Here is a 24,220-nt window from a genome sequence, read left to right on the forward strand (position 1 = left end):
GAATGTATAGAGATTTTCTTGCAGCATCATTCATTCTGAAGTGTGCAGGTGCTTTCAAGACACATCTATTGTGCCCCAGATCCATCCTCCTCTTTTTTGTGTCTGTTGACAAAATTCCTGGAACAACAGGGCTGTGAGCCAGAAAAAGATTTATGGGCATTTATATCACCTACATGGTAAGCAGTAATACTGGAAATAGTGCAAGAGTTGTTAATGTACAAATAGCCTGGGCTGAAGGTGTGGTAGGCTAATAGTTACAGCAGTGTTAGAAGAAGATTAATGCCTCTTCAGAGATGTGCAATGTGCAGCATGTCTACATTGAGTAACTATGCGATTGGGAGGATGTCCTGAGTTGAAACTGGGTTGTCAAAAATCAGAAAGATGGAGAAACTTAGGTGTAAATTGTGAATTGTAGTGTGATTTATAGCTTTAAACACCAGATTTTAGGAGTAGCAGTTGATATGTTCCAGTCTGTCCTGCCTTGGTGTTTTTATTTATTTATTTATTTATTTATTTATTTTCACATGTCTTGTTAGCTCCTCCAGTTTCCCCATAAGGAAGGGAGTAGACAAAAAGATCAAAATGTCACCAGTCTTCTGTCATTGGTAAATATAGAAATACTGTTCTTCTTTGATCTGGACATACTTGTGTTTCCTTGTGTGACATCCCAGTAGTCATCTAGTGCAATGCTGACTTCCCTACAGCTTCTTCTAGTGCACTTGTTCTCTGGTGGTGTGTTGGATACTAGCCCCAAAGCACCTTTGAGTGTAAAGTATTTCACAGGTGAGATGGATTTCTTCCTACCTCCAACTAGATCCTGAAACATACGGATTACTTTTGGGTTCATTGTCTAATACTGCTCAAACTGTCAGAGGAATGAAGGCAGTGTGAATTAAGATGCTTCAAAGGTGAGCAAACATCAAAGGGTAATGCTGATGTGTCCCACTGGGTCTGGCAGGACATCTGTCTTTAGATAGTAATGGGACTGAGGGTGGTGATAGTGGTAAGGCCTGGAATTAGGCTAGTGATGAGAGCAGGGTTGGGAATTAGCATTGCAGTTGGTACAGATACAAAATGTTGAATTCAGATTCTGTGGCTTGAAGTCTAAGCAGTGCTCAGAGCATCAGAGCTCTCAATGAGCAGAGCCCAAAAAACACTGGGATAGGAACTTCCTTGTGGCCCTCCAATGAAGCGTAGGAGGGGGAGACTCGTAGGCTTATCATTGTCCCATATGGAGCCAATATCCCTGTGAAGTTCCCTTTGATAGTGTCTAGGGGCATTGTTAAGCCTCCTGCCCCAAGCATTGTCTTCCTCTTAGTCAGGAAAGCTGCCTTCAAGACAGCTTTTTGTCTGGAACTGCAGTATTATATTACTTCCTTTCCCCGTGCTGTCTTGAACTTGGAGGTTGGGTTTTGGGAGCCTGCAAACACCCTTCCTAGAGGGTATTGTGCAAGGCTACCTAGAAGGCACAATTGCAGCAGGAGGTGGTACCAGTGTCAGCGCACAACAGAACTACCCCCAAAAGCCTGTGACCAGCCCTTGTTCTGCCTCAGTTTCTTTACCTGACCTGAAGATGGCCTGGCTTTACTGTATGCTGCTGGAGTAGTAGTCTGTTTACAGTTAGCCTGGTCGAATGCACAGTGACCTATTTATGTACTTTCCTTATTTTGAAATATCATCCAGAAATATCTCTTAATGCTGAGCTGTATTTTGCCTGTGCAGTCTAATAATTTTCTATTAATACTTATCTTAGGTCTGATCCATGTAAAAGTACAGTGTCAAGTGAGGTTCTCATGACATTTTTAAGCAATCTAACCTTTGGTCCTGGCTAAATTCCAATTGGAATAATTACTGTCTGACTACCTACATTCTTCTTGCATTTTTAATTGGAGACGCTAGCTTTCCCTTCCCATTTTGAAAATGATTGTGTAACATTGCTCTAGAGTAAGTACATGCTGCATTCCTCTACAATGGTGGATATATTTTATTGGTAAGTAAAATAAGATTATAGAGGTGTAATGATTTTACTGGCATGTTTATACCTAAGTATAGATATGTCTGTAAAACCACTTCATCTGATGGTCCTACCATATACTATTTTCTAGGGAGTCAGAGACAATGTAATAGTGTGCAGTAATGTCTAAAGGATTTTTTGTACCTGTCTGGAGTTTGGGATTTACTAAATTGTTTTGGAGTGCCATAATTACAGAAAATACTTCAAACACTCTGTTGTCCCACACCACCTCTAAAGGAAAATCCTGCTCATGTAAAATACTTGATAATAAAATATAGTTGCATGTTTTTATAAACACTCTTGACTGGTGAAATTGCACTGTAAAATTATTAAAATTTCTGAAATGGCAAAGGGTAAATGCCCTGTTTTACAGCTGTAGCCTTGTCAGGTGCTTATGAATTTCTTAGTGTGAGAATTTCTTCATCCCCCTTTTTTACTGGAAACATTAACACACTTGGAAGGAGGTTTGTGTGCTGCCTCCAGTGCTTTCTTGATTGAATACCTTGAATGTTTGCACTTGAACACTGTAGAAATTACGGACAAAACTTGTTGCTCTGTATGCAGAAACACATTTTCACAATAGTTCTGGGGTCCCCTTAATCTGATAAGTCTGTGGTGGTTCATGCCTGCCTTGTGTCTACTAGCACACATTCAAAAGGCGTCTGCAGTGGCCAGACCATTGGAGGAAAGTGTGGTGAGGCTGGTACTGGGAAGTCTGTCCCTTTCTCTAACAGGCAGCATATGCGTGTGCACAGATGAGTGAAGAATGTTTATTGATGTGAACACAAGTCAGCCCCAACGAGGGAAGGGATTGTAACACCATGAGGTTCCCTGATTTAGTCTTTGAGTACTCACCCCTAAGCTGCCTTATGGGAGCTGAAAGGTGAAAACCACACTCAGCCCTGGGTTGGGTGTGATTTATTGATGTTCTCCTGCCTTATCACATCTCCAGCTCCCATCCTATGAAGGACCCCAGCCTGGACCTATTACCTGCTATTTCCTTAGAAGAACATTGCTGTCTGGCACACAGACTGCCCACAGAGCACCTGAAAGACATTGTGAGCATGACAGATGTGTTATGTGTGTGAGAGATGGAGAGAGAAGTGTCTTGGCTAGTACAACACAGGCTACCTAAGCATTGCTCTGCGTGATCCAGAGAGGGCTTGTGGCTGAGGATCCAAACTATAGATGGCAGGTTGGATACTGAGCCACGGACAGCTTCCTCTTTGATTTAGCTTCTTCCTAGCCCTGGCTGCTCCCTCCGTATTTGGCCAAAGCTTGAGGATCTGGAACTGTGCTCATAACTCCATCTTGTGTTGAATGGAAAAATCTGCCCAAGTGGGGCACAGACACCCAACTGATGGGCACCTATATGCTCTTCAGGATCCAGGCTCTCTTTCCCTGCTTGGAGGTCGATGCTAGAGATTTATTTGCTTTGATGCAGGTGAAGAGTAGGGAATGGGTTTCTTGGCTGTCGTTTTTCCCACTGGGAGAAGCATGTGCTTGGGCATGAAGGCTGACAGCTGTCATGACTGCCTGTATAGCTCTTGCTTGAATGCTATCAGAGCCCTGGGTTGGAAGGCCCTGTACATTATTCCTGGTGGGAAAGGGGCTGGGAAAAACCTACACTCTCCTCCCTAGCATAACAACTAGCCATTGCCTAGCTAAGTGTAATAACCCATATGAGTTGATGCAGAGGGACCACAGGAGACATATTTTAAGAGAACAAATATAGCATTTAAGTGAGTGAGCAAGAGGGTGAGAGACAGAGAGCATATAGAGCGCATTAAAGTTAATAAAGCATTGCAGAAATGGGGACTGCATTTCACTGTGAAAGAATCTAATTTAGTGACTTGTAATTGGAGGATAACGGTCATTCTGGAATGAAGTTAACTGTTCATTTTGCCAAACTCTCTAAGTCTCTTGGTTCTCCTTGTGAGCATCTTTCAGAAAGTGAATCCTTCAGAGAGTTTAGAATCGATTGGTGCTTCACACCCGCAGTCCCTTTCAGCTTCTTAAGTGGATTTACTTTCTCCAATGCATATTTATTATCTATTTTATTATCTGCTTATTTATCTGGTAATCCCAATGCAGGATACATCCTCCCTGCTTAGCATGACAATGAGAGAGCAGGTGTTGAGCCTGTGTATTCTCCTGGGCAGGGCAAGATTGGAGCCTCTTGGGCCTTTTTCCTGTGGGTAGCTGGTGTCAGCTACCGTTGTTTTTGGACTTCCAGCTTCCACAAAGTTATGCCAGCATTTTCCCTGCTGCTGTGCCTTTCTGTCAATTTGATAGGGGCATGTGTAGCAATGAACAGTGTGGGAGAGTTCTGTTATTGGACACCCAAGACCAGAGGTGTAGCACAAAGAAGTGCAGGGCTGCTATATTTATTTCAAGTGTGCCTGGTTGCTGAAGAACAGAATTATGGGAATGAGTAGCTGAGCAGGACCTGCTCTGCTGAGGGAAAGTCTTTTTTAGTTTGAAAAGCCTGAAATCTCCTTGGAACTTCAGTGTGGCCCTAGGTGGGCACACCAAGCAGTGCTACCTCCCACAGATGTTGTAGACAGATGGGGGGTCACTGCTCTGTTGTCTCTGATAATTTACACTGCATGGGTGCTATAAGAATTAGTTCATTAGTGTTTGTAGAGCGCCTTGAGGATGAAAAGTGTTGTGGAAATGTGAACTATTATTAAAGCCTGACTGAATAAAGAAAGAGTGAGGAACAGTCCTACAGGGAACTGTCCCACTCAGGCAGGGGCTAGAGAGATGATCTCATCAGGTTTTTTCATTTCTACTCTTGTGATTACAAAATAATATACATGCTGAGGGAGAAGATTGATGCAACATGCCTGGCTGTAGTAGCTGAGAGTGAACCGTTGTAAGCCCTGTTGACATTTTTACTTCTGTACAAACACAGCTGTCATATGGGCTTGGAGGATCCTGATCCAGTTTTGGCCATGACCACTGGGAAATTTTGAATTCCTGTCTCAAAAAAAAAAAAAAAAAATATATATATATATATATATATATATATATATATATATATATATATAATCCTGTATTGGTAGAAAGCATATGCCCAACTGTAGTACACACTGGAGCTGTGTGTGTCCTGGTGGTGTGTGCAATGGATACACACATACATATACAACCAATGACCTTGCCCATTTGTCCTCACTTTCTTCTGGAGGGTCTGTGCTGAGAAAGGAAACGAGAGTCCTTATCTGCCTGGTCTTCTCAGTCTCCCTGCCTCTACCTCCAGCACAAGTCCAAACTGATCACAAGCCCCAGTCACTCCTTTGTGTTGAGGGTGAGCACTCAGACGTGCTTGACATAAGCGATTAATTTCACAAAGACGGCTGATCAGCTGTCAAAGGACAATTCTCTATCACTTTTGACTTGGGTCTCAGAGTGACACGGGACCTGAGAGATGCCATGATCGCATCTTCTGCTGACAGCTGTTCTCTTAAGTGATGCCAGACTCTGAAGCAGGGGCTGGACTGGCCTGACCCCCCAACTTTAACAGTACCCCGAATGTAGCCAAAGAGCCAGACATCAGACTAGAAGGATTGCTGGGAGGAGAGTTAGTGGCTGAGCGAGATCAGTGGATCTACCTTGAAGGTTGAGCGCGCGATAGACTTGTCAATTAATCACTTTTTTTGTTTTACTTTCTCCCTTTTTTCTTCTTTGCTTAGGGAGTGTAAGAGCCGAAGATGAGGCCCAGGGTGGAGTGCTACTCTCCAAGGTTTTGGCTGGTGCTGGCAGTCCTCGCAACAACAGGGAGCGGGGCCCATGCCCAGAAAAGCCACCCGAGCATTGGCATTGCAGTTATCCTGGTGGGGACCTCAGACGAAGTGGCCATCAAAGATGCCCACGAGAAAGATGACTTCCACCACCTCTCAGTGGTGCCCCGGGTGGAACTGGTGGCCATGAATGAGACAGATCCCAAGAGCATCATCACCCGCATCTGTGACCTCATGTCTGACCGGAAGATTCAAGGGGTGGTATTTGCTGATGATACAGACCAGGAAGCCATTGCCCAGATACTGGACTTCATCTCTGCCCAGACCCTCACTCCCATCCTGGGAATCCATGGAGGCTCCTCTATGATCATGGCAGATAAGGTAAATTTAAATGAGCTTCGTTTTATTGCAGACCTGTGGATCCAAACTTAAAGCAAAATATCCTATTCTGTAATCATCAGGTGGTATCTCATGAGGCTGAAGGCTTGGGGGATTAGACAACTTCAGATTCAAAGACAGATCGAAAGAGCTAACTGTGTGTAGCACTACTGAGAAGAGCCTATTAATCATGTGGAATTACCTGCAACAGAGAAAAACTGAGGAGGGAAGAAACAGGTAGAAGAGACCCACAAAACAATCAGCCCTTTTCTTCTTCCTTAAGAAGGGTAAAGAGCCCCTGAAATTGTAATTTTTTTCAAGGTTTTATTTTTGCATATGTTTTACCTTAGAAGAGCCAGGGATCATAGCCTGGTTTTTTCCTGCATGTAGCTGGAGGACATTGTGGTATTTTCAGGGATGCTTAATAGAGCTCTTACATCTTAATTGGAATGTAATTGAATCTTTAATAAAGCTATCCTCTCTATAAAGTGTTCATTAGGTCCTGAAGTTAAATAGGTGTTAGCTAAAGTGACTAACCAGTCTGAACCAGTCCAACTACATCTTTCTTTTTTCCACTGCACTACTTTATTCCTTCATGTTGCAGATATTTCATTGTTTTCCCTGGCCTTAGCCAGTCTTCTAAATGATTACTACACAAACAAGCCATCCTGCTACTACTTTTGAACAGGGCAAGATGCAGAGAGGGAGTAGCATCTTTGGCCAGCTAACAACTCTTAGTAGAGCCTCCATGGGGTGCAGGAGGATCTGATTCAAGTCTTTCACCTTTCAGGAACAGGACATGCAGCAATTCACACCTGAATGTGCATTTGGCCAGATAGTGCGGCTAACAGTGGCCTCAGGGCTACTGGTGGCCAGTGGGAACATGTGAGAGAAGCAGTCTGTCCCTTTCCCTGCAGGCTTGAAACCAGACAGTCAAGGCCAAGGCTTTTATTGAGAAGACCTCTTGACTATTCTTCGTGCATCCCAAAGAAGTAAATAGGGACATAAGCTGACAGCTCTTTTCTTGTACAGATGTCTCTTAAGTGAGTCTGAGACATTTAACTCGGCAGAATGAGGCCTAATTTAATGAAGGGTGAGAATTGACCTGGCCACTATGGCAGCTCTTCCTCAGAAAGAGATCTAGTGAGATGAGAAATCCAGGCACATTCTGTTTTATTTACCTTGCAAGTAAATAATCCAGTGCAGGCTATTGAAGGTGCTAACAAATCATTTTCTCACTCTTTGACCAACTGTTCAGTTGCCAAATAACAGTTAATATGCAGTGTTATTTTCTCATATTGGCCTTTAAACTGAAATTGTCACTGAATAATCACAGGCCTTTTTTTCTCTCACTCCTTGAATAGTTGCACATGTGCGGAAGTCAAACTGCCCCATTCTACCCACAGTGAAGCTTTTCTGCCTTGCAGGGCCAGGCAGGCAGCAGTGCTGCATCTTGATGCTCTCCTGCCTGCTGTGTTGCATAGTTATCTATGTCTGGCCAAAAAAGGGTTGGAAGCAGAGCTCAAGCACTGCGTTTCACACTTGGGATGACATTTCATATCTTTTAACAAGTGTAAGAATTACTGACAGAAGGCCTCCTAAACACTGGGAAAAGTCCTTGTGACTTTGAACATGGCAGGCCAAATTCTGATTTCATATTGCTGTGGTGTAAATCCAGCACAAACCCATTGTCTTTGGCAGGATTGAATCAGATTTACTCTGCTGTAATTCAATGAAAAATTTGGCCTATTGAATTTTGAAAAGATTTTCTTTCTACCTATCCCTAGTCTCTTCTTCAGAAGGAAGCATCTCCTGCCAGTACCCTGTGTACCCCACTGGCTTGCTTCTAAAGAGCATTCTGGCAGGCAAGCAGCCCACAGGGAGCTCAAAGGCGGAAGACATATGAATGGAGAAATGGAGACTTCTGTTTTACCAACCTTTTTTTTTTTTTGGTACTTTTGCAGACAGGAGGTTTGCAGGTTATGTCTCGGTTTTTTGTCCCGAGATTCAGGTGGTTTTAGGGTCTTTTTGCCTTCTGCAAAGCCCTGAGCCAGACACAAGAAAGAGACGGAGTCCTCAGGTTCTGATTTTCAAGGTTGTGCGCTTTGTTTATTGTTTCTTATCTTACAATTTACTCAGTGCCCAACTAAGAACTGTGCAGCTGCTCGGGCATCTGACAACTCCTCCTGCACTGGGATGTCACTATATTTTATACTAATTGTTACATACTCTTTATCTATCATTATTTGCCAATACCTATCACTTATACTAAACAGGTCATCTCTACTTTGACCCAATCTCCTTAAACTGTTTTGTGCCATCGTCACTACAGAAAATGGAGTGGGGGAAGAAGAAAGAAGAAGCAAGAGACAACGCCCCAAATCCTCCATCTTGCGCCCATCTACTTCCATACTAAAAACCCAAAACCACTGTTTTTCACCCTGTGATAAGCTAAACTACTATCTTTCACACTCTTGTGGCCTGTAATTCATCTTGCAATGTAGGAAGCCTCTCCCATGGACTGGGATCAAAGCCAGTGTCTTCCTGGGCTCTGTGCCAGAGTCCCAGACCCCCCTGTCCAGGTCCCAGACCCCTCTATCCAGGTCTCTGACCTTCCAGGGCAACCAAAGGAATGCCCTGGACTCCAACAGTTATGTACAAAGATCTGCAGTTTTAAGAAGGGCCAAGGTTTCTTTGAAAATAAATTTGAAAAGGCTGACCTTTACAACTTCTGATCCACAGGTGTGTAATCTTTAATGGATAATATTTATTTGATTAATTGAATTAAAATATGTTACAGAGTAAATACACTGAAATTCTACTAAAAATACTGAAGTTAGCCTGGTAAGTCCTTAAGCAATTTATTTTCCATAGAGGGGCTTAACAGAGGCTTTGCTTTTAGTGACTCTTAGTCATGTTCTTTGCAGATGAGTTGTGTGGCATAGGTTTGATCCTGCAAGCATGGAGTGCTTCTTTCAGCATCCCCTCAACGCCCACAGCAGTCAGCTGTGATTGCACTTGCTCAGCATTTCACAGGTTCAGATCTGCACTTAGAGCTTCGTTATGCTCCCTGCGTATTTGCGATCAGTACTGCCAATGCAAACCTAAGGAATGCTAGAACCCACTAACGCCTTGGTGAGACAGATAAGCCCCTCTTCGCAGGAGTTTAAGGTAAAAAACTCCCCAATCAAACCACCTTTCCTAGAGTAGTATGTGAAATTCTATTTCACCTTCAGTGAGAGTTTAGTAAGTGTTCTTTTAGGAAATGTGGGTCATGTGTAAAAAGGGCTTTGTAATGTACCATGGAGCTGGTAAATTGAGACACAAAAGGGCAGTCAAAAAGAAAAAAAAAATAGGATTTCAAGCCTGAATTTTTTTTTGTCCTGTATGTAAAGACAGAAATATTGTATAATGTGCATTATAAGCTGGTTTTATATCAGTTAATATTAATCTAGAAGTTTGCTACTCACCCAGCTGGAGGTTTAGGTATCAGTGGTAATGGAGGCACCACCTGAGGACAATTCACCCCACCCAATTCAGGGTGCAGTGAAATGCTCATGGGACAGTCGTGTGTCTCCCCACTGATTACTGAAGAAGGCTGTACCTCAACGTGCCCATGATGCTCCAAGTTAAATGTCATGAATCCTGCCCTAGATGTGACATAGCAGGTGGAGGTATGTTGCTGAAAGCGTTAACATCTGTTTTTCCTGCTTTTGTTCAAACTCACATTCTTTAATATTTTATTTGATTTTTTTAAAATTAATGTTTATATAGTTTGTTTTACCTGTGTTTTGCCTTTTTCCTCTGAAAAATAAGTATACAGCAATTTACATGTTTTTTGCTGTTTTTAATCCTTGGTGCTTGTGTCTCTAATTCCACCTGCTTACCTGTTACAGAGTGTTACATTTAATTTCTGACTAATCTGGCATAAGAAGAATGTGACCAGGTGATCTGTGTGCACAGAGATCTGGGTTTAGTTCCAGGAAAACAGTGAGCAGAGACACGTGATGTGCCTCACTCGAGTTCTGGAGGCGCCACTTTGCTGAGTGAGAGTTCTGTCATAGCAGTTCAGTCCCCTGAGTCTGATAAGCATGCCAGCAGTGACTCCAAATGGAGTGAAGTGCAGTAGTCCTTTTGTTGGGGCTGGGAGTGGTGGCTAAGGGAGTCCAACAGACCCCATATTCGTTCCTCTCACAGGAGAAGGCTGTAGCTCAGGGACAGGGTAGAAAAATGCTCACTGTTTCAGCCCTGTAAGAAAGCATTTTATTTTGGTGCTGGACTAGGGCAATAGCATCATCTCACCAGGACCTGTGATTGGAAAGGAAATAGCATTGATCACTGGTGATGTGTGTTTAATCCAAAATAGAGAAGATGGAGAGGAGAGAAACGTGCACTACTACCAGTGTTAGGTTTCTGAGGTCCAAAGACTTTGCTTGTGGAAGCTTGCTGGTCCACTCAGTTTGCCTGATGTTGCTGCAATGGCTTGACTTTGAACAGTTTTGTGTTTCCTGATCTTAAGCATTAGTTTGCTTAAGTTTGCTTTGATTAGTTCCAGCATTTAACATAACTTCTTGTTTCTCCCAATAGTTTTTAAAGCAGAAATTAAATTGTATGAGGATACCCTGTGTTAGGAGACTGATGGTGAAAGTAAATCTTCAAGACTGCAAACCAAACTTCAGTTCACATAACCACAAACCAATATCTTGGGTTGCAGACCTGAAACTGGAAATCTGGACTAGGTTCTTCTTCATTATCATTTCCATATTACCTAAAATTGGTTCTAGCCAGAGCTAGGAGGTAAAGGAGCAGTCACAAAAAAGAAAAAAAGGAAATAACATTTATGACTGTACGTTTATAGGTATCTCAAGGAAAGGGTGCATTGTTATTCTCATTTACAAAACTTACTATATTGGAAAAGATTTAGCTTAAAAAATGACCACACTATTTGGCAAATTGGTCCCTTTTGTAATGATAGACTATTTATTTGTTTTAAAATAATGGAAAAAGGCAACCTGGTGATAATGAATGCAGAAAAGGTAAGAACAGAAAATTATTTGGGTTCTCTTATAGCACAGCTACTGGCCATCATTTTTGCTGGAATTGTTCCTCATTACTCCTCCATAGTCATGGAGGAGTATGTTATTTTGCCAGAGTTTCTTGTCCTGTGCAGCTTTATAGTAACACAATGGTGCACAGGCAGAAGAGGAAAAAAGTCTTGCAAGAAGAGGGTGGTTATGTTTACCCAGGTGAAAATCAGTCTTCTGTGTCTCTGCATCCCTTTCTGTTTTCTCCAGGGCTTTCCCTCACAGGGATACACGCAGTATGCATCAGCATCCTGATGGAAATAAAATGGTAGGAAAGAATGATCTATTACTTGGCTGTGCCAGTAATACAATTTGTATAAAAGCTGCATAAAACTAATCTGAAATTTAAAATCTGTTCTAGGCCAGATTCTCCTTCCTTTTTTTTCATAGAGCATGGAGCTGGCTTTTCTCTTACTCCCTCCATTACCTTGTTCTTTTTTTTTTCCATTTGTACCAAAGCCACAATGTTTTCTCTGCCTTTTCATTCCCACTTCATAAATCCCTTTCCCCTCTATTTTTGTTTTCTGTAAAATTTCCAAGATACGTTGTCTCCTTCCTTCAATGCCAAAGGTTGCTGTGATCACCGTGTTTGGGACATGCTGTTGCAGCAGTAATTTCTTTGGTATTTTGGTGGAAAGCAAGTCCAAAGTTGGACAGTGTGGGTAAAGCACCAGGGAAGGAGACTAGCTTTTGGCCAGGGTGCAGCAAAATGATGCTGCAGGTACAGGGAAGCCAAAACTAGTTGGATAAGCTGAACACCTAGATACACTGAAACCAGGACAAAGTCAAAGACACTGGGACAGTGCTGCTAAAAGCAGAACATCTGTAATCAAAAGGAAAGCACTTTCACTCTCAGGTTTTCAAAGGTTAAGTAATAGGGATGCATAGGGATTGAAAACCTAATTTTTTGGGTGTAAATCTGTTTCATTTCCATTAGGGATGACATCTGAAATTTTTCAAGCCCTTGTGTGAAGGAAATTCAGTAAAGAAAATTTTAAAAAGAGTTAAAACTCCCTTTGAATTGATTATATGAATTGAAGTAAAATAATTTCCAAACAAAATGCTGCTTAGAAGGCAGGAAAAGGACACATTTTGATCTGCAGACATTGAAAGATTTTTTCCTCCAAAACAAATTTATATTCAGTTCATGTAATTTCACAGAGTGTTTTCATTTCTCTGAAACTGCATTTGATGATAGTAATAGTTTAAATGTTTCTTAAACTAATCTTGTGATTAGCAAAGATGAGTTTGATTTAAAAAAAAAATGCTTTTGGTCCTCTGTTTCCTTTTGCTGCCAAAATAAAGCTCTCTGTAGCTCAAAATAATGAACTAAATACGTGTCCTCAAATTTACGAGTCTGCTGCAAAGGTTGGGGAAGGAGAATAAAAGGTAAGTCACAGAGACATAGACAATAAAAGCCAGTATTTTATGCAAGTGTTATTTTTCCCCTGTATACACATGTAATAAAAAGCCAGGTGGGTTCTGTAATTTATATTTACATCTGTGAATAATCAGCCCAGACAAGATAACATTTTCTTTTATTCTTGTAAAAAATGGAATATGGGCAGCATATTTTTTGAATTTTAACACCTAAGATTTTCCCTAGAACTATTTTTATTACTTCCCAAATAAATTGCAGCACTTAAAAACCTTCAGATATTAGGAAACCTGGAAATGAACTTTTAAGAGGTTTAACCTATCCCTGGGGTGATCAAATTCTTAAATGTGAACTCTCATTTTATAAACAAGAGCTCAAGTACTTCTTTAGTATTATTTCAATGAAAATGTGACTTTTCAAAGAAATTTATATTTTCTTTTATTAATTATCCTATCAAAATAGTACTTGCTTTTTTGACTTTTAAAATATTTTATAAATAAATAAATAAATAAATTCATATTTTTTAAGGCTTTCCTCTATTTTATCTCCAATTTTCTTGGGAGTAACTTAATTTCAAGGCCTTCACTTTTTCTGGGGCATTGTTTTCAAGAGTCATAGGAAAAAATTACAGAGTTATATCCTTTCTTTTTGGTTTATGGCTTAAAAGCAACAAGAAAACCTCTTTAAATAAACAAAGAAAACAAAATTCTTACAGAATTATAACCTTCCATCAAGTATCCCTATTGCTTTTTCTCTCCTAATAATTTATACTGGATGCATTTCATATTTGCCCCGAGCCTTGGACATCTGATGCTTGAAGGTGTTACCTGAGTTTGGGTGTCACAGAATTGGGAAGGAGAAAACCTGGTACCCTGGTGAGACTTGTGCCCTGGGATGCATCTGGGCAGAGGAAGTGCTGAGGGGGAGGAAGACCACACAGAGGTGCGGGTGCCTTCCTTTAGCAGAAGTTGTCTCCAGCATCAAATGTCAAGCAAAAGTGAAATGTCTTTGAGGGACAGAAGACCTTTCCCTTTCTGTTTCCTTTCCCACAACTTCTGCAACCCACCTGAGGTAAAGAAAAGGTGAATTAACCTTGTCACTACTATTGCTTAAATGCGATGTTGCCACTGTCTACCTGGAAATAGAACTGTTGAAATCTATGTAAGACAAATGTTGATTAGACCAGCTTAGACCTGGGCATCTCTGAAAAATTTCTTTCTTGACAGATTTCTAACCTTGATTTTTACATTAATGATATTTAGGTACATTTCCCAATCTGTAAGCGCTTACCTGAAAAAAATCTGGAAGCTTGATGAGCTCTTAACAATAGTTATTTATAATCTTTATCTCAACCCTTCTTCAAAACAACAACAACAACAAAAACACAACAAAAAGGTCTTAAATCAATTTGTGCCATCCCCAGCTGGACAAGGAGATTAGTTTCTTCAATCTGGACAGGCAGTCCTTTATTGCAACCCCAAGCAGTAACTTGTCTCACAAAATATAAATTAATTATACTCAAATTTCTTCCTACCCTAAACTGGCCTCAAAATGAAATTGAGAACACAGAGTGTGAAATTGCCCAATGCTGCTGCTTTAGATCCACATGTCATTCCTGAGTAACCGCAGGACAGATAGAAACAATTCTTTCCAGGGGATCTCTTATTCTCTTTACCTTTTATTTCCCTCATTAGCCAAGTTTGGAGGGGATGGATTATGAAGGAAGCTAAGGGAATTACATATGCAGAGGCTGGAAAAAACAGGATAAAGAAGAAGACATAAGTGTACTCTGTGACTCTCTTAACGGTCTGGAAGAGCTGATATATGAAGAAAGAGTGAAACAGCTGTATGTGTGTACTGTAGACTGGCTCAACAATGAGTCAGGGTGTGATCTATATACTCAATGAATAGAGGTAGATTAAGATTAGAAAAAAAAAAATGCTTTGTGTTGCTGCCAGAAGCAGAAGTAGGAATGACAGGATGGTTAAAGAAATATATTAAATTATGTATTATGATACATTATATTACAATATTAATTGATATATACATGATGTGTATCAAGAAAAGGGCTAAAACACTGATTTTCTTAGGAAGTACTCCAGATTTCTTAGGGAAGAATATGTAAACTGTGTTTCTTTAGCTGTTTTCAAACAGGACTAAACTAGGTACTGGAGAATATGTTGTATAAATGAAGCAGAGGAGAAAAAGGATAAAGAAGATGAAGAACAGATAGGAAAACTCCTGAACCTAGGATTGTGGGGAGAAAATTAAGGAAAAAAAAGAGTAAGTTGTGAGAGTGAAAAAAAAAAAAAAAACAAACCCTAAAGGCTCTGTCGAAGCAATTTCTTTTTTTTTCTGTGCTTGGCTATAGCTTTTAGCTGTGTATCTGTGAGGTTCCTGATAATAACAATAAATGTAGGTTTCAGAGGATGGGGGAAGACAGGCATGAAGGATGTGATGAGTCTAAGGGTGGGAAGGGAAAAAAGTAAAGGAGGCAGGTACATGTAGTGAGGAGAGTTGATCTAAAAGGTGCCAACAGCATCCCAAAGTTCTAATAGACCCTAGTCCTCACTGCAGCTCTGCTATAAAACATGACTTTAAGACACTTGCTCAACTGCTGTCTTACAGCAGTTTTCTCTTTACAAGAAGATCATAACAATGCTTTTGTTAAGTTTGAGCTCTACAAAAGGCAAAGGTGATCTAATTACTAGGAAACAATTACTGGATTTTTCTAACTGAAGTAAATACAATGCTTGAGATGAAAATCTGGACTCCAGGAGGAGAAGCTTTAACCCCCATTAGAGGTGCTGGCTGAACAGTTGCATTATGCTGGAGAATTCATTTTATGCAGGGCTGATAGTACTATCTATTGTAAGCTTGGTCAGCATTCCCCATTATAAAATCCTCTTGGGGGTTTCCTGTTAATTTGCCAGACTATGGCTGTTTGAACAATGTTTCCTGTGCCAGGTATATGCCTCAAGCTGATTGATTTATTTTGCTATTTATTTGGAAAATAAAACATCTCTCTCTGAAAATGTGGCACAGGATAATGTAATTTATCTATATTGCAAGTGCTGTCACATCTTCCTCCAAAGGTTTTGCCTGAACACCACATGTTCTCAGAGCAAGGACAAGGTCTGGAGCAGGGGTGTCTTGCAGGGAAGGACTTGTAACCAGAGACGTGCTTTTGCTACCACTGCCCAGGCTGCTCCAGGTTTGGCCTTGTTACATGTGTAAGGAACTGCAGATGTGCCTGGAGTCTTTTAAGATGTTTGCCACATCTCTTGGAATTGACTTGTCCTTCCAAACTGTGCTTCGAAACTGCACCTGGCCCTGGGGTTTGCATGGGCTGTGCTGGAGCTGGAGGTCTCCTGTGGGATCCTGGTGGGATCCAGCCAGCAGGAATGTGCTGTGCAGCAGGGAATCTGGGCAGAAATATAAGTGAGGTAGGTATTCTGAGGAGCCAGTACAGAGGATGAATATATGGAAGAGATCCTGATATCAGGAGATGGGCAGGAGGAGTAGATAAAGGTAGGAAGCAGGAGATGGTGGATAGGAAAATGGAGAGGGAAAGAGAAACCTGCCCAGGTTATGCCTCCTTGCTGGCCACAGGAGCAAGAGCCGGGGAGTACAGGGGCTGGCAGAACTGCTGAGCAAATGGGATGAGGAGTGTGAAATGGGAGTGGAAAACCTGTCAGGTGGAAACTGTGTAGTTGAGAAGACCAGATCTGGGCTGGGGGAGAGCACAGGACAGCGGGATTGGGCAGCGATGCTTTCTTTGAGTGTGCTGTTTCCCTCTGTTTGGGCAGAAATATTCCCTTCCCATTCTGCCCTGAGCCACAAAGGAAGTCAGAAATTACTCTGCGGTGTGACTTGGACACTGTCATCAGAGCTCCCTGCTAGGGCAAGTCCAGTGGGTCTTCCTAAGTGTGCCTGGGGCTGGCTTGGCTGTGCACTCCTTCAGCCAGCACACTCTCTTCCAGGGCCCCAGGCCTCATGGGCAGGGGGAGAAGCTCCTGTGAGTAGTGGGCAAGGCTCTCACAGCCTCTACCTGCTGCCTGGCCTGGGGCCAGCATAGTCACTGTTAGGTGTCTGTGCTGGAGGGGATCAGCTCCATAATGGAGCTGCTAGCTCCTTCATGTGTGAGCTTCTGCAGCACAGCGCTTTGTCCTCACTCCCACTTTGGCTCACGCATTTTGCAGAGGCAGAGCTGTGTCCTTGACCCCTCGGCTGCTGCAGCAGTACTGAGGGGTGCGGTGAAGAGCCAATGGCCCTGCCACAGGGCTGGGCTGAGCATACACTAAGTCACCAGCCCTGGTGGGTCTCAAATCCTGCTCCATATCTATCCCCATTTCTATCTCCTCCCTTCTCCTGCTTTCCTTCCTCTCACCCTCTCCTGTCTGTCACTCTACCCATTTCTTAATTCTTGTTTGCACTGTATTTTGAAAATACAACATGCTGTATAAATGTTTATTATTATTATTATTATTTCTTCTTTTTAATTGGCATCCCTCACTCTCTTCTCTTGCTATTGTGGCTTCCAGAGAGAACATGTGGGCTTACATTATTTATAGCTGTGTGAGAGTAATTACAGAAATGATTTAATTACTCAGTTAATACTATTCTCCACATCACTAGCTTGACAAGCTACTGATCCTCTCACCACAGCTGAACATACAGACTAGCGTCCATGTCATAGATGAGCGGGTAAGGGGAGGCAAAGCTTGAGGAATGATTTGTTACAGCCCTGTATGCTGCTGGTTACTCCCTCTGGGCTAAGGGATGAGGCCGCTGATCTCTGAGGGGCTTGGCCAGGGGCAGTGTGTGGTGTCACCTCAGCTGGGGCAGAACTGAGAAGGAAGGGCAGAGCAAGGAAGTGGTGTGCAGTGATGGTTTATGCCTCCCAGCCATGGTTTATGGCTACCTCCAACACAAACCTACTCAAGCTGAAGATTCAATATTTGGTATGCTGCATTAACCAGCTATTTGCATTTATCAAAGGTCATAGATTGGGCATGGTTTTGTTTTCTTAACTTCTATTTAAGCCTGCCAGATCAGAAGGTAGGGCTCATGTACCCTGCATGGGGTCAGAGTGTGAGATAAAATCACCATCACCAGAAATGTGTAGGTCTGACCCTCTTTAAGTAAATGAGCTTTTCCTCTGAAGAGGAACGCTTCTTCTCGCTGAGACTCCTGCCATTGGAAATGAAGGGTTTCCATCACTTGCAGTTCACAATGACTTGTGAAGAGCAGGGAATGTCCTGTTTCTGGTGCAGTATTGAAGGAGTCTGAGCAAGGAGAGTACATACTTTCCTTCAGGGCATGCACTGAACAGATGGTTACCAATACCTTTTAGTTGTCTACCAGAGACAGTTGAAAAAAGCCCCACAAACTGCCTTGTGAGCTCAGGAGAAATGTAATGAAAAAGATTTTCTGGCAGTACCGTAGATAAAAAGGAGGGATCAGTGAATTCTTAGCAGAGGAGACAGTTGCTTGGGCAGTGGAGAGAGAGGCTCTTGTTGGATGATGAGGTATTTGTCAGATAACAGGGTATGGGGAGAGCATCTCTCAGAAGTGCTTGCTTTCCATGTCTCCAAATTGCCTGGCTCCATTTGGGCTCCTTCATGGCCCAGGCTGTGAGCCAGGTTCAGACTGTTCCTTGACATAGCAGGGCTGGGTGGGTGGCGGGAAGGTTGGGAACAGGTGGCATGTGGAGTGGAGCGCCTTTTCCACGTGGCACTCCTTGCCAAGCTGTGAGGTACAGGACACCTGGTATCTGAATGAGCTCTGCCCACCTCCCAGGAAGTGATGGCAATCAAAGAAGTAGGCTAGAATGTTTTAAGTATGAACAGTGAATATAGGTCTGTCTTTTTTTTTTCAATATCCAACATGAGACAGGTTAAGGCAGCCTACATTTGAGAAAATGCTGGGCATCTCCATCTTCTGCAGGTTGAGTCTTTCATGTTGTATCTCTGAATGGACACTCAGAGTCCCTCCTTCATTGCCTTTGCAAATGCATGCTAGAGGCTTTTATTTATTTTTTTCCCTTATTTGATGACACACTTGAAAGTGAATTTTATGACCTACCATCGGAACAGCTTGTCGAGAAGACAGCAAGTGGAAGGGCAATGAAACAAGTAAGTTTGTCAGCTCCCAAATGAATGAATCCCATTTTCACATCTCACAGCTGATTGACTCTAACTGAATCATATACTAAGGCTGTAATGTGAGCTTAGTCCATTGTAGACAACAGAGTGTCCACAGAGGTGAGAACCTGAGCTGGGTGAATATATTTCAGAAGAGCTAGACTCACCCTTTCCCCAGTGGTGAAGACCAGGGGCATTAAAAGGCTCTCATTTCTTCACCCAATGCCTTGTATCAACAGGAAGACTACCAGATCAAATAAGTATGTGCACCCACAGCAGCTTCAATTTTTCAGGACCTAGCTACACCTCTTCCTACAAAAATACCATTCTCCCAAGATCTCATATTGTTTTTCTCCCAGTTTCCATTGTGCCTTTTATAGTCACTGGCTGGCACAGTATAAGAGAGAGCTGTACTGTGGTGGCCTGAGGCCTCTGTGTGTAGGGGCTGTCCACCACAGGCATGCTGCCAGGTCAGGATGAAGTCTTTATGATTGCTTAGTGAGCCTTTGTGAATGTGTGAATCATAAACACTCCTGTTGGGTCAGACAAAGGCTTTGGGACTGCATGCAGTTGCAGGCTGTATTTTGTACTGCACTGTAAGAATTTAATTCTCTTTGAGTCCTCTGCCCCTCTGTCAAGTCAGGTGGAAACTGGCCAGCAGGTTCGAGAGTTACTGGTAAGCCTGACTCACCTACGCACAAACTCACACGCCCCGGGTTTGCAAAAGTCTTGTTTCCTAAGGGAAACAAGCTAAAAACGTGCACAGAAGGTGGGCACAGCCCTGCACCAGAGCGTCTTGGGAGCTGTGATTTCGGCACAAGTGACCTGTACACACATGCCGTGTCCCAAACGCGCTTGCAGTTCACTGCCCCCGCTGCCATGAGCTCCCACGGTGACTCACTATGATTCACCCTGGCGTGTCCAGCCCTGTGCTGCGCTCAGGCAGGCGTGAGCTGAGGGCAGTGCTGTCTCTTGGGGCTGAATGTTTGTTCACACTTGCATGGAATGTGCATGTGTGTGCTCTGTGACATGCTGGGCGCCGCAGCAGCCTGGGCTGCAGCAGCAAAGGAGGCACGGTCATGAACACGTACTTGCTCAGTGTTGCATGCTCCTATCAGTGAGATTTGGTAGGGGAATGTGGCACGAGGCTTGGAGATTTTAATATTTCTGTCCCATGACAGACCTCTTGAGAAAAGAAATTAGCCTGATGACAGCAGTAGTGTTTGGATTATTCCGTTAATATCCTCTGTGGAAGAGAAGGACGTGTGCCTTTAACTATATTCTCAATGCAGACTTAAAACTTGCACTTAAAATGTGAATTGTGCCTTTTTTCCTTCAAAACTGCCAAGCAGACATCTGTTTTCTGCCCCACTTTTTTTCTGCCTTTTGACTGGCTGAGCTTTCTGTCGAGCTTTATTCTTAGCCTTGTGGCAAGCCTACAACAAATTGTGGTGTTTTGAGTTCCTCACCTTGTGCTGAAGATCAAGGCGTACTCTAATCACGGGGTGCCTTGGGTTGGCTGAGGAGGGGCTAGCCTGGTGATGAAAATAAGGGAGGGATGGATACCTTGGTCTAAGCAAGTGAGTGTGCTGAACAGGCTGAAATCCTGGGAAGGGGAAAGTTGGGAAGATCTGAAATGCATAATGAGATGAAATGCAGGGCAGGGAAGTGCCCAGCAAACTTTGGCTGTACCATTGAAAAGTTAGTCCTTCATGGCTCTCTGGGCTAATCTCTCCATCTGCATTCTGGCCACTGAAATGATCTGTAATGGGTCTGGCAAAGTTTTGGAGTATGTGCATGTCTGCAGGGGACAGCACTGCTGAAGTGGAGGGAGATAAGGTGGACCTGGACAGAGGATGAACAAATCAGCCATCTCTTTCTGTTAGTTTTGGTCATCTGAGAGACTCCCCAAATCCATGTGCCCTGCTTCTATTTTGTTGTATAACTGTGAGGTTAGTTTTGATGTATTTTGGGCACATCCAAATACTTGACACAGCCCTTATCTACCCAGAGATTTAAATTTTTTTGATAGTAAATTGGTTCTTTAATTTGGATTTAATAAGTCACTTTGTGCTCCATTTAATAGGCCTTAATGCAAAATGCTTAATGCCGAAGTGTGCTTGCCTGCAGATGGTGGAACAGCTTCATTTAGGGAATGACTGGAAACCTCACCAGGCTGTTCTGGTACCCATGGTCCATTTTCCCCCAATAATAAGCCATGCTGCCATTAACCTTTGCTGTCTCCATGTCCTGCTGTGAGACCGCAGGGCTCATCCTCACCACGACTTGTCCTAGCCATTCTCTCTGTTTGATCCCTCTGTCCTTGTCTGAGCACCCTTGGAAGATTTTATGTGTACTTGTGGATTTGAAGTTTCAACTGCTTAATTGCTATAAACTGAAGCTGTGACTGGCAGCTTTCTCACCAGAGGCTGGTAAAAACATGCTGTGATACTGACCACTGGGAGGAGAAAGAGAGGTTGAGAGTGATATTTGGCTCTTGCTGTGCTTAGGACCACATTTTTGTCTGACAATGTCACTCAGCTGGTCACTGTACTGGTCCAGGAGTCTGTTGCTCTGTGTCTTGAGGGGTCCCTCTAACAACATTCAGTAATATACACGGTACAAGCTGTGGAGAAGCATTTTGTGCTGCCAGATAGCCAGTAGCCAGCCAGCAGTTCATGTCGTTCTGCTGCTACACAAGACACAAATCTCTTGAATCATACATCGAAGGCTTTTTTTTTATTTGGTAATACTGAAGTGAGTTTAGTTTTTCCATTTTTTCCTCTCCTGGTCTAGTCTAGACTGAAATACTAGGGAGAGGATTATCTTGCTTGGCTTGTTTAAGTTTCTGTCACCAGGTAGAATTGGTTTAGTACAGGAATGTGTAAGAGCATGTGTAAGAAGATGTGGCTATGTCTGTGTGTAACCATGTTTGTGTGGATGCATGTACTGTCCTTCACACTGCATCCATCTCTGCTCTCAAGGAATCCTTTTGGCCAAATGTTTTGCTGCATTTGATGAATAAATTGGATAGGGAAATGAGGTGACGTGTAGGTTAGACGCGAGTGAAAATGATCTTGCCTTGACAATCAGTTTATTGCTTTGCACTTAGGAACCTGTAGGGGATGGTCCTCCGGGAACTCATCCACTGGGATTAGTTTCTTAAGTTACGAGGAGGTAAGCTCCAGAAGATAAAATATTTTCCTTGACACTCACCTGGTGTTGCAATTCTTCATAGTGGCCTACCTCCATATACTAGCACCCTGTGAGGTGTAACTCCTGCAGACTCAGTGGGACCTCTTATAAAGACTGACAAAATGTAACAGAACTCTGCCAGGGGTAAGAAAAGAGAAGGTCTGCTGAATAGGGGTGTTCGACAAAGGGAAGCAGTGCAGAGGAAGGGTATCCCAAGCGTGAGGACGGAAGGAAGCAAGGGTACGGGATGAAGAAATTTGATATGATATTCCAAGTAATTCACAGACTAAAGCAGATAGAAAGGACTCAGGGTGAGATCAGATAATTAATTAACAACTGAAGGGGTTCATCTTCCTCTCTCAGCCAGCAGTATGCGCATTGTGTGACTTATAGTGAGCGTATCACTCCTGCTGCTTCTCTCACTTAGCCTATGGACAGATGCGCTCAGCAACCCCAGCTCTCTTACAAACATCCCATATGTGCTTTCTCAAGGCTGTGGACCAGAGCTGGAGCTCCTGGTGGTCATTGCCACCCTCTATCATGTTGCTGCTTCTTTGGTGGCATGTGCTGCCCCCCTGCAGTGTTCCGATGTGATTTGCCATGTGTTCCCATTTTCTGCCTTGTCCTGGGAGGTCTTGGTAGGGGACTTTAAAGAAAGGAACAGGGGTTCCAGTTGCCTTTCCTCCCTCTGTTGCCCAGTAGGCAGGATCTGGCCCCACTGCTGATGAGCACCAGGCTGGGGAGGGAAGGCAGTGCAAGCAGCAAGGAGTGACTCATTCTCCCCAAATAAGCAAATGCTCAAAAATGTGTCTGCACCTAAGGATGGGGGAAAAATATACAACTTAAGACTCAAAAGGTTCACTTATGTTTCCAGAGTACCCCCAGAGGAAAGCTCTTTGTTGCCAAATACTTTCCCTTTTACAGCCCCGTTATTTTTTCCTCCTTACTATTTTCCTTAATGGTTGAATCATTTAACACCACATATAAAGTTGTATCTGGCTGCTCTGGGGCGATTCTGGGTTGCCATGACAATAAGCCCTGTCTCTCCAAATTAGGACATTTTTCCTACTGCCTTTTCTATGCGAGGCTTTCTCTCATCTCTTTTTCTCTTACTCTCCCTTGATGTCTAAAGTGTTGAGTGCTGCCTCCTCTTTCGCACGCTCCCTGAAAGGGATCAGACTTTACCTGTCTAAATTAATTCCTCTGAAGCCTATGCCAGCTTGGCGTGGACCAGCTTTGAGCTCCACAATGAGCCTGCTGCAGGATCAGGATCAGGGAGAGGAGGGGTAGGAAGGTGTAAAGGTGGTGAGGTCAGCAGGGGACAGCAGCATGTGACCATGGTGTGCTCCTTCCCTATTAGTACACCATTGCCTCCGCTCTGCCTGGCTGCTGCCAGGGCTGTGTGGAGTTGCATGCTGAGGTGAGGGCTGCTTAGCTTAAAATATATCTTAGGTCTAAAAAAGCCAGTGTAATAAACCTAGGGTGAATGTAAGTGTGCTAGCATGCACGGATCTGTTGCACAGCCTTGGCTCCCCAAGGTCCCATCCTCCATGGGGCAGGTACCTGCAGCTGGAGGACCACAGGAGTAATTTGTCTCATTAGGGAATTGTGAGTGCTGGATCTTGTCTCCTGGAAACACTGAGCTGTACCTGGTACGTGTCAGTGTGCTGAAGTAGGCAATTGGCTTTATACAATTTCTGCACCTGTATATTCCCCTTGCTGGCTTTGTATCTGGCATGAGTCAAACCCACCTCAATTTATTCTGGCTGCTGACAGACTCTCAGGGCCCCTGTGGCAGCTGGGATTAGTCTGACACATGGATACCCCCAGCCAAACTCTCTTCCCTGGGCTATGCATCTGACCCAAGGGAGCACGAAAAGAGTTGGCACAGGCAGCACTAGAAATTTGCAGAAATTGAGGCATGCTTATATTGGGCAGGTCTGGCTGAGTATTGTCAGGAACTGGGAGCAGATCTGGAATGGAGATGAAGGTATAAATTTTGGTTGAGAAAATGATTGGCCTCAGAGCATGTTCTGTCCTAGCCATGGTAGAGCATTGCTGTTTTTCATAAAAGATGCTTTGAAGCTGGGGGCAGTTGGCTGTGAAGTGAAGAGTGAAGCAGAGTGATGTTCTGTTGGGGAGGATGAAGCCAGAAAGCCCTATAAATACGACTGCTTAGATTCTGAGAATGTGAAACCTATATGTGAGATAGAATTGAAAGCAAGTTTTGATGTTTGAGATGTTCTAGCTACTGGATGTCTGGGAAAACAGTTATATGGCCA

General features: G+C 43.2%; 1 protein-coding gene across 2 annotated transcripts in view; it reads left to right on the top strand.

The window, feature by feature from the left end:
• GRIN2B (glutamate ionotropic receptor NMDA type subunit 2B) overlaps positions 1–24,220 on the top strand; it is a 215,214-nt gene that overhangs the window by 30,058 nt on the left and 160,936 nt on the right. For both annotated transcript variants that reach the window (XM_040063362.2, XM_040063361.2), the window contains exon 2: positions 5,710–6,138. In XM_040063362.2, coding sequence (XP_039919296.1) covers positions 5,728–6,138 — 411 coding nt within the window. In that variant the 5' untranslated portion in view covers positions 5,710–5,727. The remainder of the gene's footprint in view (positions 1–5,709; positions 6,139–24,220) is intronic.

This window comes from Hirundo rustica, chromosome 4 (genome assembly GCF_015227805.2).
Source record: "Hirundo rustica isolate bHirRus1 chromosome 4, bHirRus1.pri.v3, whole genome shotgun sequence".
NCBI lineage: Eukaryota > Metazoa > Chordata > Aves > Passeriformes > Hirundinidae > Hirundo > Hirundo rustica.